Source organism: Oncorhynchus clarkii, chromosome 7, assembly GCF_045791955.1.
Source record: "Oncorhynchus clarkii lewisi isolate Uvic-CL-2024 chromosome 7, UVic_Ocla_1.0, whole genome shotgun sequence".
In the NCBI taxonomy this organism is placed as follows: domain Eukaryota; kingdom Metazoa; phylum Chordata; class Actinopteri; order Salmoniformes; family Salmonidae; genus Oncorhynchus; species Oncorhynchus clarkii.
Genome location: NC_092153.1, coordinates 15,833,751 through 15,851,051, shown reverse-complemented (window position 1 = coordinate 15,851,051; position 17,301 = coordinate 15,833,751). Strand labels below are relative to the sequence as shown.

The 17,301-nt window shown below is 41.5% G+C and overlaps 1 protein-coding gene across 8 annotated transcripts; it reads left to right on the top strand.

Moving 5' to 3' along the window:
* The first annotated feature begins 4,415 nt into the window (after positions 1-4,415).
* On the top strand, positions 4,416-16,628 carry LOC139412942 (programmed cell death protein 10-B-like). Of its 8 annotated transcripts, none has more exons than XR_011634744.1 (10): positions 4,416-4,500; positions 5,214-5,454; positions 8,965-9,018; positions 9,120-9,237; positions 9,370-9,496; positions 9,595-9,673; positions 10,310-10,392; positions 12,632-12,713; positions 14,412-15,156; positions 15,686-16,628. XR_011634744.1 is itself a non-coding variant. In XM_071159841.1 (9 exons), exons 2-8 carry the CDS (start codon positions 5,365-5,367, stop codon positions 12,711-12,713), a joined length of 633 nt encoding a protein of 210 aa, XP_071015942.1. In that variant the 5' UTR covers positions 4,416-4,500; positions 5,214-5,364; the 3' UTR covers positions 14,412-16,628. The 8 variants fall into 8 exon arrangements, 3 of the variants coding, with proteins under 3 accessions (XP_071015942.1, XP_071015943.1, XP_071015944.1); XR_011634747.1 differs by having other exon boundaries at positions 5,239-5,454; positions 15,707-16,342; XR_011634745.1 differs by having other exon boundaries at positions 15,707-16,342.
* The last annotated feature ends 673 nt before the right edge of the window (positions 16,629-17,301 follow it).

Here is a 17,301-nt window from a genome sequence, read left to right as displayed (position 1 = left end):
TTAGCCTCTTAATAGTATTCAGTGGTGAAGCAAGGCTCGCTACCATGGATAGATACGTTGGAAATGCTACAGCATTCACAAAATAATGAAGTCAGATTAATGAATGTACTCTGAAAAAATATATAAATGCAACAAGTAAAGTGTTGGTCCCATGTTTTATGAGCTGAAATAAAAGATCCCAGAAGTTTGGCATACACACAACATTTTGTGCACAAATTTGTTTACATCACTGTTAGTGAGCATTTCTCCAGAGCTGTTGCCAGATAATTTAATGTTAATTTCTCTACCATAAGCCGCCTCCAACGTCATTTTAGAGAATTTGGCGAATTTGAATACGTCAGCCCAGTAGTTCCACAGGAACGCCACATCCTGCTTCTTCACCTGCAGGATCGGCTGAGACTAGCCACCCGGACAGCTGATGAAACTATGGGTTTGCACAACCAAAGAATTTTACACAAACTGTCAGAAACCATCTCACTGTGTGCTCGTTGTCCTCACCAGGGTCTTGACCTGACTGCAGTTCGGCGTTGTAACCAACTTCAGTGGGCAAATGCTCACCTTCAATGGCCACTCTTCACAGACAAATCACGGTTTTAGATACGCAGACATTGTGTATATTGTCATGTGGGCGAGCGGTTTACTGATGTCAACGTTTTGAACAGAGTGCCCATGGTGGTTGTGGGGTTATGGTATGGCAAGGCATAAGCTATGGACAACGAACACGATTACATTTTATCGATTGCACTTTGAATGCACAGAGATACCGTGATGAGATACCGTGGCCCATTATTGTGCAATTAATCTGCCACCATGACCTCATGTTTCAGCATGATAATACACGGCCCCATGTCGCAAGGATCTGTACACAATTCCCGGATGCTGAAAATGTCCCAGTTCTTCCATGGCCTGCACACTCACCAGACATGTCACCCATTGAGCCTGTTTGGGATACTCTGGATCGATGTGTATGACAGCATGTTCCAGTTCCTGTCAATATTCAGCAACTTCGCACAGCCATTGAAGAGGAGTGGGACAACATTCCACAGGTCACAATCAACAACCTGATCAACTCTATGCGAAGGAGATGTCACGCTGCATTATGGAAATGGTGGTCACACCATATGCTGGCTGGTTTTCTGATCCACACCCCTACCTTTTATCTTAAGGTATCTGTGACCAACAGATGCATATCGGTATTCCCATAAATGTGAAATCCATAGATTAGCGCCTAAATAATTTATTTCAATTGACTGATTTCTTTCTTTGAACTGTAACTGTTATTAAAGTATTGCATGTTGCGTTTCTATTTTTGTTCATTTGTAGTTTCTTATTATATTCAACATAATTCCTACCTACCTACACACCTACCTACCTACCTACCTACCTACCTACCTACCTACACACACACACACACACACACACACACACACACCACTGAGGTCCACGTCCACCACAGTCCATCCTGTGTGCAAACTAGACAAACCAGTCACCTCCCTACTGCCTCTCAACCACACCCTGACAACATGTGGTCTGACCACACGCTCTGTCCTTCACTCACCTTCGCTAACCAGGCTCATAGGATAATGAGTAACCTCCCTAAAAATGACTAGGCTGTAGCTCAGTGGGCTAACATAGAGCCTCTTCACACTACAAATTCAGTAAAACAAATCTCAAATATTAGGAACATGTCTGTGCATTTCAGCTGTTTCTAAAACTATTACCATTTAAACTGTAGAAATGTTGGCTCAATGAGACAATTCTGTTCACATTGTCCTGCTTCAAGGGCGGCAACTGTCGAGTGTCCTGCGCTACTTCCAGAAGTAGCGGTCGAGATGTAGCAAGTATGTGTAGCAGAAGGTATTTTGATGAAAATTGGAGTAAGTGTGAAGAGGCTCTATGTTAGCCCACTGAGCTACTGCCTAATCTCGACCGCTACCTCTGGAAGTAGCAGGTAGCCTAGCGGTTAGAGCATTGGGACAGTAACCGAAAGGTTGCTTGTTTGACTCCCGAGCTGGCAAGTTGGAAAAAACGGCTGTTCTGGCCTTGAGCAAGGCAGTTAACACCCACAACATCTGTGCTGTGGATGTTGATTAAGGCAGCCCCCTGCACCAGAGGGGTTGGGTTAAATGCGGAAGACACATTTCGGTTGAATGCATTCAGTTGTACAACTGATCAGTAATCCTCTTTCCCTTCCCTGGTGGTAGTGTATGACATAGTAATAAATCAGATGCAAAAAAACGGTTTTCATGGAACCAGATTATTTTTCTAATCAGGTCATATGGTTTAATGGCCTCGTAGTTCTTGTCCCGACAACAACTGTGATTTGACTAAAATAAACAGGGCTGAACTAGCTGTATGCAGGGTTGCAAGGTGTAGGCCAGTGGAGATCATCAACTAGACTGCGTGGTGTAGAGATCATCAACTAGACTGCGTGGTGTAGAGATCATCAACTAGATTGCGTGGTGTAGAGATCATCAACTAGATTGCGTGGTGTAGAGATCATCAACTAGATTGCGTGGTGTAGAGATCATCAACTAGATTGCGTGGTGTAGAGATCATCAACTAGATTGCGTGGTGTAGAGATCATCAACTAGATTGCGTGGTGTAGAGATCATCAACTAGATTGCGTGGTGTAGAGATCATCAACTAGATTGCGTGGTGTAGAGACCATCAACTAGATTCAGCCGTGGGCCAATTGTTTCTTGAGCGGATAGTTGGGGGGCCTGAACATAATTACAAATAATAAGCCCAAACAGATAATATTGGAATAAAAACTTAATACTTTCAAACCTTGCTTACATTTGTTTATGATCACGTTGTCACGCCCTGGCTTTAGTTATCTTTGTTTTCTTTATTATTTTGGTTAGGTCAGAATGTATGTTATCACGCTGCGCCTTGGTCTCCTCGTTATGACAAACGTGACACACGTGCCTCTATTAATCATGTGAAGACTTGCGAACACATTTTCCAAATTAAAATCACTTGAAGCTGATTTTCTGGTGTTTAAAAAAATAATTATGTATATTCAAACAATGAACATTTAAAAAAAACATCTAGATTTTTTTGCTCAGAACTTGGGGACAACAAATAAAACCCTGGTGTAGACCAGCATCTGTAATTAAAATGATACTCATAAGGTTATCTGATCCTAGATCTGTGCCTGAGGGCAGACAGGAAATATAGCATGGTGTAGTCAAAGTTGACATATTGGTAATTAGTTAAAGGGCAGAAGTTGGGAGAAAATACAAAAATAGCCAAACATTTATTAGTAGGCTACCAGAGTAGGCTATTGAAACCACTGACCAATGGTCTTTTTCAAGTGGCTCAGCATAGGGAGAGAGAACTGTGGGGAAAAAGACAGTATCTTCTGTCTAGAACAAAGAGGACTGGATGAGAGAGAAAAGAGAAAGTAAATCAGCAGAAACAGACTGGCTTCCATTTAAAACACATACCCATGCGACACCAGAGGAGCAACCAAGCAACAAACACCAACACACACAGTGACACACACACAAGCACACACACACACACACACACACACACACACACATTGAGCAGCCTCTCTACAGCCTCTCATTAGACACAAGTCTTTACGTTGTGTCTTTACGTTGATTGCTTTGCCTGCACAGTGCAATATTTGTACCATACAGTGTCCAGTGGTTCCATTTTAAGCAGTTTGACCACAGTAAAAGGCCAGCAACACTCCATATTATTCAGACCACTATGAAATGACACCATACATTAGACACACTACATTACCGAAAGTATGTGGACACCTGCTGGTCAAACATCTCATTCTAAAATCATGGGCATTAATATGAAGTTGGTTCCCCCCCCCCCCCCCCCCCCCTTTGCTGCCATAACAGCCTCCACTCTTATGGGAAGTCTTTCCACTAGATGTTGGGACATTGCTGCGAGGACTTGCTTCCATTCAGCTATAAGAGCATTTGTGAGGTTGGGCACTGATGTTGGGTGATTAGGCCTGGCTCGCAGTCGGCATTCTAATTCATTCCGAAGGTGTTCGATGGGGTTGAAGTCAGGACTCTGTGCAGGCCAGTCAAGTTTTTCCACACCGATCTCGACAAACCATTTCTGTATGGACCTCGCTTTGTGCACGGTGGCATGGTCATGTTGAAACAGGAAAGGGCTTCCCCCAAACTGTTGCCACAAAGTTGGAAGCACAGAATCGTGTAGAATGTCATTGTATGCTGTATGCAAAATGCACAATGATTTTCATTGTGGGCATTTATTCGACCTTGGAACATTTAATGCAAATGTCACTTAAATTTGAAAAAATATGAATCATTGTTCGTGTTTCGACAATTATTTTTAATGTATCATGAATAATTGAGGTTATTGACACTTTTCTACTATTATGTTGGGGACTTTTATTTAGAGCGTTTCCAAAATTCCGTGACCCGGAAGTGTCGCTGAAGGAGAAGTTGATGATAACAACGCAGCTAACCAGACATTCTCGCTATTAGAACGGTGACAAGAAAGGTAACTATCTGTGGTTAGTTAAGATAACCACCATTTGACCGTTAGACTTATCTCTACTGAATGACAGTGCATTAGCCACACATTTGCGAGTTGCTCAAGCGTAACTAATTAGCTACAGTAGAGCATGATACTGATGGGTGACGTTAGCTAGTTAATGTTAGCTATATTCCTTGGTGATTTTCACAGTTAAAGGTCCGCCTAAATTGACATATAATCTGAAAACTAGCTATGTAGTTAGTTACCAAACTTTGGTAACTAATGTTAGCGAGCATGTGTGACAGTTAAGTTAGCTAGCTTCTTAGGAACCGAACATGTTTAACGTTAACTTGCATGGTAACGTTCTTGTGTACAGTAGCTAATCATGTCACAGTAGAAGAGGAAGTTAATAACGCCTTAGGTCTGTCTACATGACAACATAGACAAAGTTCTCTCTATTCAATTCAAATGGCTTTATTGGCATGGGAAACATGTTTAAATTGCCAAAGCAAGTGAAATGGATAATAAACAAACGTGAAATAAACAATCAAATGAACAGTAAACATTACTCACAAAAGTTTCAAAGGAATAGAGACATTTCAAATGTCATTATAGCTATGTAAAGTGTTAAAATGATGTGCAAATAGTTAAAGTACAGAAGGGAAAATAAATTAACATAAATATGGGTTGTATTTACAATGGTGTTTGTTTTTCACTGGTTGCCCTTGTGGCAACAGGGCACAAATCTCTCTCTCTCTCTAGGCTCTTGTCACTCTGGGGACTCTTGGAACTTCTCTCTATCTCTCTCTCTCGCTCTCTGTGCGTGTGTGTGTGAGAGAGTGAAAGAGAGGAAAAAGTGAGTGTGTATTCTCTGCACCTCCTTGGAGGATGACCATGGAAGAGATGAGGATTGAAACCGAGACAAACTCCATGGTCTCCATGACGCTTTACGCTGTCATGTACCCAGTTTTTAACGAGGTAATGTGTGTGTCAGTGTTTTTTCTAATATAGATTCCTGTAAATGTTCAAGTAGTGGTTTGTTTTAAATTTGCGGGCTGAGCAAGCTAGCGTAAAGCCTATAACCTACTCTCCATACACAAATAATAACATTTTAACTTGACAATGTAATATTTACCCCCCTCAAAACAATCAATCTCTAAAAGGGTGTTCTTGTTGGTGATTTTCAACAGTCAGTTCTAAGGCCCTTTAAAATCTGTTTTATCTTACTGTAACGACCCTGAGTTTATACGCTCGGAAATCGACCCTGAGTTTATACGCTCGGAAATCGACCCTGAGTTTATACGCTCGGAAATCGACCCTGAGTTTATACGCTCGGAAATCGACCCTGAGTTTATACGCTCGGAAATCGACCCTGAGTTTATACGCTCGGAAATCGACCCTGAGTTTATACGCTCGGAAATCGACCCTGAGTTTATACGCTCGGAAATCGACCCTGAGTTTATACGCTCGGAAATCGACCCTGAGTTTATACGCTCGGAAATCGACCCTGAGTTTATACGCTCGGAAATCGACCCTGACGCACGAGCATGCTTTTGCGGCACAGTCGATAGTGCGCCGGACCTCGGGCTAGAAGGTCGAGGGTTCGAGACCTGCTTCCTTCTGTTTCATTACATTACGCTGAATTCTGTTTTCAAGGTTTTGTTTGTCCGGGGTTCCGAGTTTTCCTATAGTGTTTTCTGGTTTCCACTCTCTAAATCACACGTTTTCTTATAGAAAAGCAAAAAAAAATGGGATGTTCTAAGTCCACAACAATTATTTTTCACGTGCTAGTTGGAAAACGTTTTGCAACAGAAACCGTTTACTCCAAATGCTGTTGATTTCCATTTTATTCTTAAACGGAAGTTGTAGTTCAGTCGTGTCTCTCCTTTAAAAAAAAAATGAGTGGCTGGAAGAAGTTGAAATATGGAACCCTGTGGACTTCACTCCACTTTAGAGCATGGACGAAGTTATCATTTATAGATGTGCAGCTTGTGCTTAACGTAGCAGGCTTGTGCCAAACATTCGCAAACTATTCAGATTGGAATGGCAATGCGTGGAAACCATACAAATCAAATTGTATTTGTCAGATGATTGGTAAACAACAGGTGTAGACTAAAAGCAGTGGTGGAAAAAGTACTGAAAAGTCATACATCAGTAAAAGTAAAGATACCTTAATAGAAAATAACTTGAGTGAAAGTCACCCATTAAAATACTAATTGAGTTAAAGTTTAAAAGTATTTGGTTTTAAATATACTTCAGTATTAAAAGTAAACGGAATTGCTAAAATATACTTATGTATCAAAAGTAAAGGTATTAATAATTTCAAAGTCCTTATATTATGCAAAAGGGTGGTGAGTATGGCTCAGCATATTATTTTTATATATTTTTAACATTTACAGATAGCCAGGGGCACACTCCAAGACTTAGATATTAATTTAACAAACAAAGCATTTGTGTTTAGTGAGTCCGCCAGATCAGAGGCACCAGGGATGCTTTCTTGATAAGTGGGTGAATTGGACCATTTTCCTGTCAAAATGTAACGAGTACTTTTGGGTGTCAGGGAAAATGTATGGAGTAAAAAGTACATAATTTTCTTCAGGAATGTAGTGTAAAAGTTGTAAAAGTAGTAGTGTAATAGTGTAAAAGTTGTCAAAAATAGTAAAGTACAGATACCCCCAAAAACTACTTAAGTAGTGCTTCAAAGTATTTTTACTTAAGTACTTTACACCACTGACTAAAAGTGAAATTCTTACTTAGGGGTTCTTTCTTTTCCAACAATGCAGAGTTAACGATACACTATGCAGAAATCTCCCCGCCATTTCCTGGTAGCTAAAATTCGAATAGTTCGCCTAATTTCAGTTTGTGACAAAACAAGCAAGTATAGGGTAGAGAATCATTGTGTAGACCTTATATTGAAATGCTTACTTACAAGCCCTTACCCAAAAATGCTTTAAGAAGTTAAAAAAATTAAAATAAGTGTTAAATAAAAAATGGAAAATAAAGTAACAAATAATTAAACAGCAGCAGTAAAATAACAAGAGAGGCTATATACAGGGGGTTACCGGTACAGAGTTAATATGCGGGGGGGCACCGGTTAGTCGAGGTAATTGAGGTAATATGTACATGTAGGTAGAGTTAAAGTGGCTATGCATAGATAATAAACAGAGAGTAGCAGCAGTGTTAAAGAGGGGTCTGGGTAGCCCTTTGATTAGCTACTCAGGAGTCTTATGGCTTGGGGGTAGAAGCTGTTAGGAAGCCTTTTGAACCTAGACTTGGCACTCCGGTACCACTTGTTTATGGTAGCAGAGAGAACAGTCTATGACAAGGGAGTCTTTGACAATGTTTAGGGCCTTCCTCTGACACCGCCTGGTATAGAGGTCCTGGATGGCAGGAAGCTTGGCCCCAGTGATGTACTGGGCCATACTCACCACCCTGTGTAGATCAGGTGCCTTGCAGTTGCCGTACCAAGCGGTGTTGCAGCCTGTCAAGATGCTCTCAATGGTCCAGGCCACATTTTTTCAGCCTCCTGAGGGCAGGTGCTGTCATGCCCTTTTCAAAACTGTGTGGGTGTGTGTGGACCATGATCATTCCTTAGTGATTTAGACAGTGAGGAACTTGAAGCTCTCGACCTGCTCCACTACAGCCCCGTCTGTGGATGGGGGTGTACTCACCCCTCCGTTTCCTGTTGTCCACGGTCAGCTCCTTTGTCTTGCTGACATTGGGGGAGAGGTTCTTGTCCTGGCACCACGCTGTCAGGTCTCTTTGCCTCCTCCCTATAGGCTGCGTCATCGTTGTCGGTGATCAGTCGTACCACTGTTGTGTTGTCAGCAAACTTGATGATGATGTTAGAGTCATGCACGTCCACGCAGGGTGTACAGGTGGGGACAAAGCACACACCCCTGAGGGGCCCCCGTGTTGATGATCAGCGTGCCGGATGTGTTGTTGCCTACACTCACCACTTGGGTGTGGCCCATCAGGAAGTCCAGGATCCAATTGCAGAGGCAGATGTTTAGTCCCAGGGTCGTGAGCTTGGTGATGAGTTTGGAGGCGACTGTGGTGTTGGTACATGGGACTATGGTACAACTTCCGTTTAAGAACCCAACAGCTTTTACGTTGAAGAGCGTTTGGAATAAATGGTGTCTGTTGCAAAAGAATCAGGACAGTTGAGAGCTGCGCAGCCTTGCTGCCCGACAGATGATTCCACTCAAATGAGGCTGTGTGTGCGGCAGATAAATAATCTATATAACGAACTAGCAGCTTCAGGAATTCCTGTTTTTTCATCAATTATATAGCCTTGATTGAAAATAACAATATATTTATATTTTTTTCACTGATCCAAGCGGGCCACTGGTGTGGATGATTGACTGGCCCAGTGGGCTTCCAAAACCTCCCCGGACCAGCAGGCAGCCTTGTATGTCGAACCCTGGATGAGTGTGTTTGTTCTTGTCAACCTCTAATGATGTGTGTGTGTGTGTGTTGGTTTGGCAGCTGGAGAGGATCAACTTGTCAGCTGCCCAGACACTGAGGGCAGCCTTCATCAAGGTAAGACACACAAACACACGATCCCTGACATCTAACCCCTTACCTCATAAACGTATGAGCTTGAATAATCAACAGGTGTAATTGTGTGTTTGTGTTGCTAGGCAGAGAGGGAGAACCCAGGCCTAACTCAGGACATCATAATGAAAATTCTGGAGAAGAAAAACGTTCAGATAAACTACACAGAGTCTCTGCTGCGCATGGCTGCAGATGACGTGGAAGGTGTGTGAGTGTAGAAAAGTACCAGCACTAAGCATCTGCTTACAAGAGATTCAATATGTTTGTAGTTGTTTATTAAATGGACTCATATGTCCTATTCCCTGTGTGTGTGTGTGTGTGTGTGTGTGTGTGTAGAGTTCTTAGTGGACAGGCCAGAGCAGGAGTTCCAGGACCTAAATGAGAAATCCAGAGCTCTGAAACACATCCTCAGTAAGATACCTGACGAGATCAACGACAGGGTACGCTTCCTACAGACAATTAAGTGAGTACACGCACACAGTATACACTAACAAACACACCTTCACTAGCATGTCCTTGACATCCTGCTTCTTGATTAGTGTTGGTTGTTGTTTTCCATAGAGACATCGCCAGTGCTATAAAGGAGCTCCTGGATACAGTCAATAACGTCTTTAAGAAATACCACTACCAGAACCGTAGGGTAAGACACACAGAGATGTGGAATATACACTGAGTGGACAAAACAGCTCTTTCCATGGCATAGACTGAGCAGGTTAATCCAGGTGAAAAGCTACGATCCCTTATTGATGTCACTTGTTAAATGAACTTAAATCAGTGTAGACGAATAGGAGGAGACGGGTTAAAGAAGGACATGGATTGTGTGTGTGTGCGCCATTCAGAGGGTGAATGGGTAAGAAAAAATGTTGATGTGCTTTTAACCAGGGTATGGTAGAAGGTGCAAGGCGCACAGATTTGAGTGTGTCAAGAACTGCAACGCTGCTGGGTTTTTCACGCTCAATAGTTTCCTGTGTGTATCAAGAATGGTCCACCACCCAAAGGACATCCAGTCAACTTGACACAAACTGTGGGAAGCATTGGAGTCAACATGGGCCATCATCCCTGTGGAACGCTTTCAACATCCTTGTAGAGACCATACCCTGACGAATTGAGGCTGTTCTGAGGGCAAAAGGGGTTGCAATTTAAGATTAGGAAGGTGTTCCTAATGTTTTGTACACTCTGTTTCTTCCTTATCTTTAATGTGATCATTGGCTGCAAGGAGAGCTGATCTCATTGTGAAGGCGATGTTCACAGCTGTCTGTCTATTCTGTGTGTCCAGGCTCTTGAGCACCAGAAGAAGGAGTTTGTCAAATACTCCAAAAGCTTCAGCGACACCCTCAAAACATACTTCAAAGATGGAAAGTGAGTCATGTAGAGTAGATTCATAAGGAAGCTGAATAGATGGATGGATATATGCTTATCGATAGCAGTGAATTGTGATTGGGGGATTTTTTTTCTTCACAAAACAGCACTTACTAAACCCACAGCAAAAATACACTGAACAAACATTTAAACGCAACATATAAGGTGTTGGTCCCATGTTACATAAGCTAAAATAGAAGGTCCTAGAAATGTTCCATATGCACAAAAAGCGTATTTCTCTCAAATGTTGTGCACAAATTTGTTGATATCCCTGTTAGTGAGCATTTCTCTTTTGCTAAGATAATCCATCCACCTGACAGGTGTGGCATATCAAGAAGCTGATTAAACAGCATGATCATTACACAGGTGCACCTTGTGCTGGGGACAATAAAAGGCTACTCTAAAATGTGCCGTTTTGTCACACAACACACTGCCACAGGTGCCATGTTTTGGGGGAGCGTGCAATTTGCATGCTGACTGCAGGAATTTCCCCCAGAGCTCTTGCCAGAGAATTGGGAATTTGACAATACGTCCAACCGCAGACCACATCTAACCACACCAGCCCAGGACCTCCACATCCAGCTTCTTCACCTGCGGGTACGTCCGAGACCAGCCACCTGGACAGCTGGGTTTACACAACCCGAAGAATTTCTGCAGAAATTGAACCGTCTCAGGGAAGCTCATCTGCATGCTCGTCGTCCTCCACCAAAGCCTTGATCTAACTGTAGTTTGACGTTGTAACAGACTTCAGTGGGCAAATGCTTACCTTCGATGGCCACTGGCACACTGGAGAAGTGTGCTCTTCATGGCTGAATCTCAGTTTCAACTGTACCGGGCAGATGGCAGACGTGTATATTGTCATGTGGGCGAGTGGTTTACTGATGTCAACGTTGTCAACAGAGTGCCCCATGGTGGCGGTGGGGTTATGGTACGGCAAGGCATAAGCTATGGACAACGAACACAATTGCATTTTATCGATGACAATTTGAATGCACAGATACCGTGGCGAGATCCTGGCCCATTGTCGTGCATTTCACCCGCCACCATCACCTCATGTTTCCGAATGATAATGCACAGCCCCATGTCGCAAAAATCTGTACACAATTCCTGGCAACTGAAAATGTCAGTTCTTCCATGGCCTGCACACTCACCAGACATGTCACCCATTGAGCCTGTTTGGGATGCTCAGGAACGACAGCATGTTCCAGTTCTCTTCAATATCCAGCAACTTTCCACAGCCATTAAAGAAGAGTTGGACAATATTCCACAGGCCACAATCAATAGCCTGATCAACTCAATCCCCAGTTCAAAATCATTTTTCCCAGTCGCATTTAGTTTTTTTCCCAGAGTTCCCTGTTCTCTTGAACGCACTGAAGTCGGAAGTCTGAAATTTCAGAGTTCCTAGTTGTTTTGAACACGGCATTAGTCTCAGCGGAGGGAGGGAGAGAGCAGCAGAGGGTCTGCCTCTCACGGTCCCTGCTCTGTCCTTCCTTGACTTTCCTCCGGTGAGACTGACCAGAGAGAGGGGACACCGCCTTCCACCGGATGGCAAAACAAGTCAAACAACAACAAATTCATGTTGTTCCTATGACCAGAGAAAATGATATATTCAAATAGACACGATGAGCTGCTAATAACAATAAAAACGCAGGGCTATCGATACACTTGGCTACTAATTAATCACAGCTGCAGCGCGAGTGGTAGTACAGAGTACGTTTTATGTTTTGTAATTGTGTTGAATAAAAACAGTGTTGACTGCTGAATAAAAAGTCATAAAAACAGCAGCCCTTTGCTGTATTCTTTGTCAGTCTCTCTCTGCTCATGGTTTTTATAAGTTATGAAATCTCATGTAGCTAGTATCAAACTTTGCTGGAAGTTGTGGGCACACTCGATTTAGCCACAGATCTGCCGGTGCGCAGGGCTTCTGAATCAAGTGCACCGCCAATTGCGCCATCGACCGGTTGGTGACCACTGCCGTATATGAACTGCAACTCAGTAAAATCTTTGAAATTGTTGCATGTTGCGTTTTATATTTTGTTCAGTGTACATTAATACTAATAATTTTAGTAGTGGGAATGTTCTTACTAACTGTTTATTTTACGATGACCATGAGAAACCAATTATTTAATCAGGTTTGAAATGTCAGGGCTATTTTGAAACAACTGTTTTGATGACATTGCGTTTTTGTTTTATTTGCAGTCGTTAAATAACAATATAAATGAACCATCCTTGTTTCCAGGGCGATCAACGTGTTCATCAGTGCAAACAGACTGATCCACCAAACCAACCTCATTCTGCAGACCTTCAAGACCGTCATATAGGTACAATAGGGGTTTGTGTGTGTGAGACATAGACATAGAGAGAGAGAGTTGAATATAACCTGTTGTTGCATGAACATTGCCATTGAGGGCTTCCATCATTTTGAAGTGGACAAGTGAGTGGCGATTCCTATGGGTTGGGAGGTATCAGCGCCAATGAATGAGCAGAGCATTGGCTGCTTCTTCAAATTCGGTTACCCAGTTTGTAAATGGCTTTAAGATGTATCACTGCCATCTAGTGGCCACAATAAATGAATGACGCACAAGATTTGGTTCAGGACTCCAGTACTGCAGGTGGCGGAAATTCACCATTATAAAGTTTATGCTTTTTTTAAAGAAGAAAGAAATGGACTACTTCAAAATGGACTACTTCAAAATGGAGATAGCCTCAATGGCACTGCCTGTGCTGTCACAGAAGCCATAATGGGACAGATACAAAGTTGAGATCTCTAACTAACTCTATGGTGGGAGATTGTTTATTATGCTGGTGCTACTGTCTATGTCCACTGACAGCCTCCTCTCTCTTCAAATCAAATTTTATTAGTCACATACACGTGTTTAGCAGATGTTATTGCGGGTGTAGCGAAATGCTTGTGCTTCTAGATCCAACAGTGCAGTAATATCTAACAAGTAACATCTAACAGTTTCACAAGATAAACCCAAAATACATGTAAATCTGAGTAAGAAATGGATTAAGAATATATATACATATGTCAGAGCAGCATTGGACTAAGATACAGTGGCATAGTATAGAGTACAGTATATACATGGGCGATGCAATATTTACAAACAATTAAAGTGACTTAAGATACCGCAGAATAGTACAGTTTACGCATATGAGATTAATAATGCAAGATACGGAGAGACATTACGTCCTTGATTAAAGTGGCTAGTGTTTCATTTCCTTAAAAATGTCCAGTGATTCCTAATCTGTCTATAGGCAGCAGCCTCTGATGTGCTGGAGATGGCTGTTTGACAGCCAGTGTGTCACGGCTGACTAGGAGGGGAAGGTAGGAATCAGGCGCAGAGAGCAGAGGGTTCACGGAGAAATGCACTTTAATCCGGCACAAAATGGTCATGCCCAAAACACAGGGCGAAAACACTGACCAACCCAAAACACAGGGCGGAAAACACAGACCAACCCAAAACACAGGGCGGAAAACACAGACCAACCCAAAACACAGGGCGGAAAACACAGACCAACCCAAACACAGGGTGGCAACGGTCCGGAGCACAATAACACCTCCGATACAAGACGTGAACTAAAATTAATCCCGCACAAACAAGGGCGGGCTACACAAGTTTAAATAGGAAAGCAAATCAAGGAAACACAAACAGGAACAGGTGCAACTCATAAGACTAAACTAACAGAAAAGGGGATGGGTGGCGGCTAGTAGGCTGGTGACGACGACCGCCGAGCACCGCCCCAACAGGCAGGGGAGCCAACTTCGGCGGGAGTCGTGACACAGGGGTGTAGTCTAGAATACAATACAGTATATACATATGAAATGGGTGATGCACTATGTAGACACAATTTAAAAGTGACTAAGATACCGTAGAAGAGTGCGGTTTATACATATGAGATGGGTAATGCTAGATACGGAACATTATTCAACTGGCTAGTGATCCATTTCTTAAAGTGGCCAGTGATTTCTAATCAATGTCTCCTGTGTTTGTGTCTTTGTCTGAATGTGTCTGTAGGCTTGCCTTGGACAGGCCATCCAATCTTCCAACGAAGCAACATTAAAAATGGCATATGATCGGAGAGCACCTTCTACCAGATTTAAATGTACAATAGAGGCTTGATTTTGACCAGACAGTTTTAATTTATACCCTTGAGGTGCGTTCAACAAGGCTGATGTTAGCAGTGAAATACGTCAGCTTTTAAACTGTTAGCTAACGTTAGTGAATGTTTTAATGGCCAAAAGCTAGCTGAAGAACTTCAGCATATGTGATAGCTTTTTTTTGTTATCCCTAGCTACTGTTTAATTGTGTGAATCAGCATTTTAAAGTTTTGGGACAGTCTTGTTGATCAGGCTGTGACGATAACAGTATGACAATATTTTTTTCAATTTTTCTTTGGTCCTATAAAAACTTGCTGTATGTAAAATATTCTGTGCTCTATCTTAGAAATTAAATACATGTAACAAGATAATAATATTAGTTTCTAACATTAGGGCTGTTCCTAAAGATGTAAAATTAGCTTTTTGTTTCTTGCCACGTTATTAATGATACTGGTATCTTCCTGGCCCTACATGTTGAACACACACCTGGTCTTGTTAGAAGTAGAGGAGACGAGGCATTTGTCAGACTAATTGCCATTTTTGATAATATATATTAATGTGATTACTTTACATTAGGCTCAAGGTAGAAGTTGCCCCTAACCACATATCCAGGATCAGATTACCTTTAGGTTAAAGTGCAGACTGTCAGCTTTAGGTTGAGGGTATTTTCATCCATATCGGGTGAATTGTTTAGAAATTAAAGCATTTTCTGTACGTAGTCCTCCCATTTTAGGGGACCAAAAGTATTTCATACAAATTCACTTGTGTATTAAAGTAGTAAGAAGTATTTGGTCCCATATTCATATCACACAATGACTACATCAAGCTTGTGACTACACATTTGTTGAATGCATTTGCTGTTTGTTTTGGTTGTGTTTTAGATTATTTTGTGCCCAATAGAAATCAATGGTAAATATTGTATTGTCATTTTGTAGTGAGTTTTTAGTGTAAATAAGAATATAATGTTTTAAACTCTTCTACATTAATGTGGATGCTACCATGATTATGGATAGTCCTGAATGATTTGTGAATAATGATATGACAAAGTTAGACACAAATATCACACACCCCCCTCCCTAAAATATGCTAACGTCCCCTGTTATTGTAATGGTGAGAGGTTAGCATGTTTTAGGGGTATGATATTTGTGCATCTGTAACTTTCTCACTCATCATTATTCACGAGGCATTCAGAATTATCCATAATCATGGTAGCATCCACATCAATGTAGAAGTGTATTCTATGACAGTCTGCACTTTAACCTCGTAGTCGTTGTGCATTTTCAAATCCAAAGGGCTGCAGTACAGAGCCAAAATGACAACGGCAGCAAAAATTCACTGTTCCAATACTTTTTGAGCTCACTGTATCTGACCCTGTGTCAGTGTTTAGGGGCAATTTAGCCTCTTAACCATGCTTTCAGAACGGAAACTGCTTTCACTACCTACTGTGCATCTCAAGTGTCTCCCTCTCTTAAGAGAAAGCAATATGATGTTCTAACCCTACTGGGTATGACCTTTCACCTGTCCAGTCTTTACAGAGTAGTGCAGAGGAAGGGAGCGGTGTGAGGAGAGGAAACCTTGTTTGATTATTGAGATGCACCCGTATTCTACTCTCTATTAGAAGACAGAAAACCAAAAGACTTCGGGGTAGGGGCGGACTAGGGAGGGATCGATTATCACACTGTCTGTGTGTGTGTAACTACAGAGAGCGGAGAGAGGAGGGTTTGTAAAAGGAGTCTGTCCCTGATGTTTAAAGATGAAGGGATAGAAACGGCTCCAGGTTGAAGCTGTCTATATTTAACTGATACTGTATGTCTGGTGGCAAATGTTCAATAAATCATTTCCTAATTATGCAGTTTGTGTTTAGGGGGAGACAAGAAGATATATTTTTTAAGACTACTGGGATTTACCCCATGGGATTTTCCATGAATGGAGTACATCAGATAGTGTTTTATTGTCTGTTTACACAGACAGTTGCCTCATCATAAAAACTAAACTTGTTACATTTTCTGTTCCAGAGATCTAGTGCTTAGCCCCTAACCCCTCTCCTCTAATCACTTGTGTATTTCTGAAAGGATTGTATTGGTAGAACCAGACCTGGGTTAAATGACTAATTAAAATATCTCAATTACTTTCACATACATTTCAAAGTAAGTATTCAGATATACTTTTATTTGAAAAGACAAGTAGCTGAATATTGGAAAGTATTTCCTCATTGAAGAGCTTTTTTGTTTACTGGCAGGCAGGTATAATTTTCAGGAAATATAAGCTAACTACTTCCTTATTGAGAACAATAATAAGTATGTCAGATTTCTAGTGTGGTCTTGCTTTTTGCAAACACTCGTTACATGAAAATCTAGTACTTTGAAGTACATGATATTCTAGTTCATTTATTGTATACTAGTATACTAAAGACCTTTTTTGAAGACATGAAAAGTATACTTTTTGTAAGTATACTGAAGTACACTTATTGACATATGAAAATCAAGTGTATGCTCGTGAAGGGATACTGCAGTACACTTTTCACCACATGAAAATAGAGTACACTTTGGATATACTGTATTTGAATGAAAATGAGGTTGAATATAAACTACATTCATCAATCTGACTTCATTATTATGCGAATAAATACAACAGGCCCTGTACTTTTCTGGATGATCTTAGTCAAGGCAGCGACCATGGCATCACAACTCATTATGACTATAATGAACATGTGTCTATCTCGCACCTTTATGCAAGTATGAAGAGGCTAGTTACAAATAGCTAATCCTGGTGACCAATGTTCTAGCATTTCATTTATTGAGGCAAGT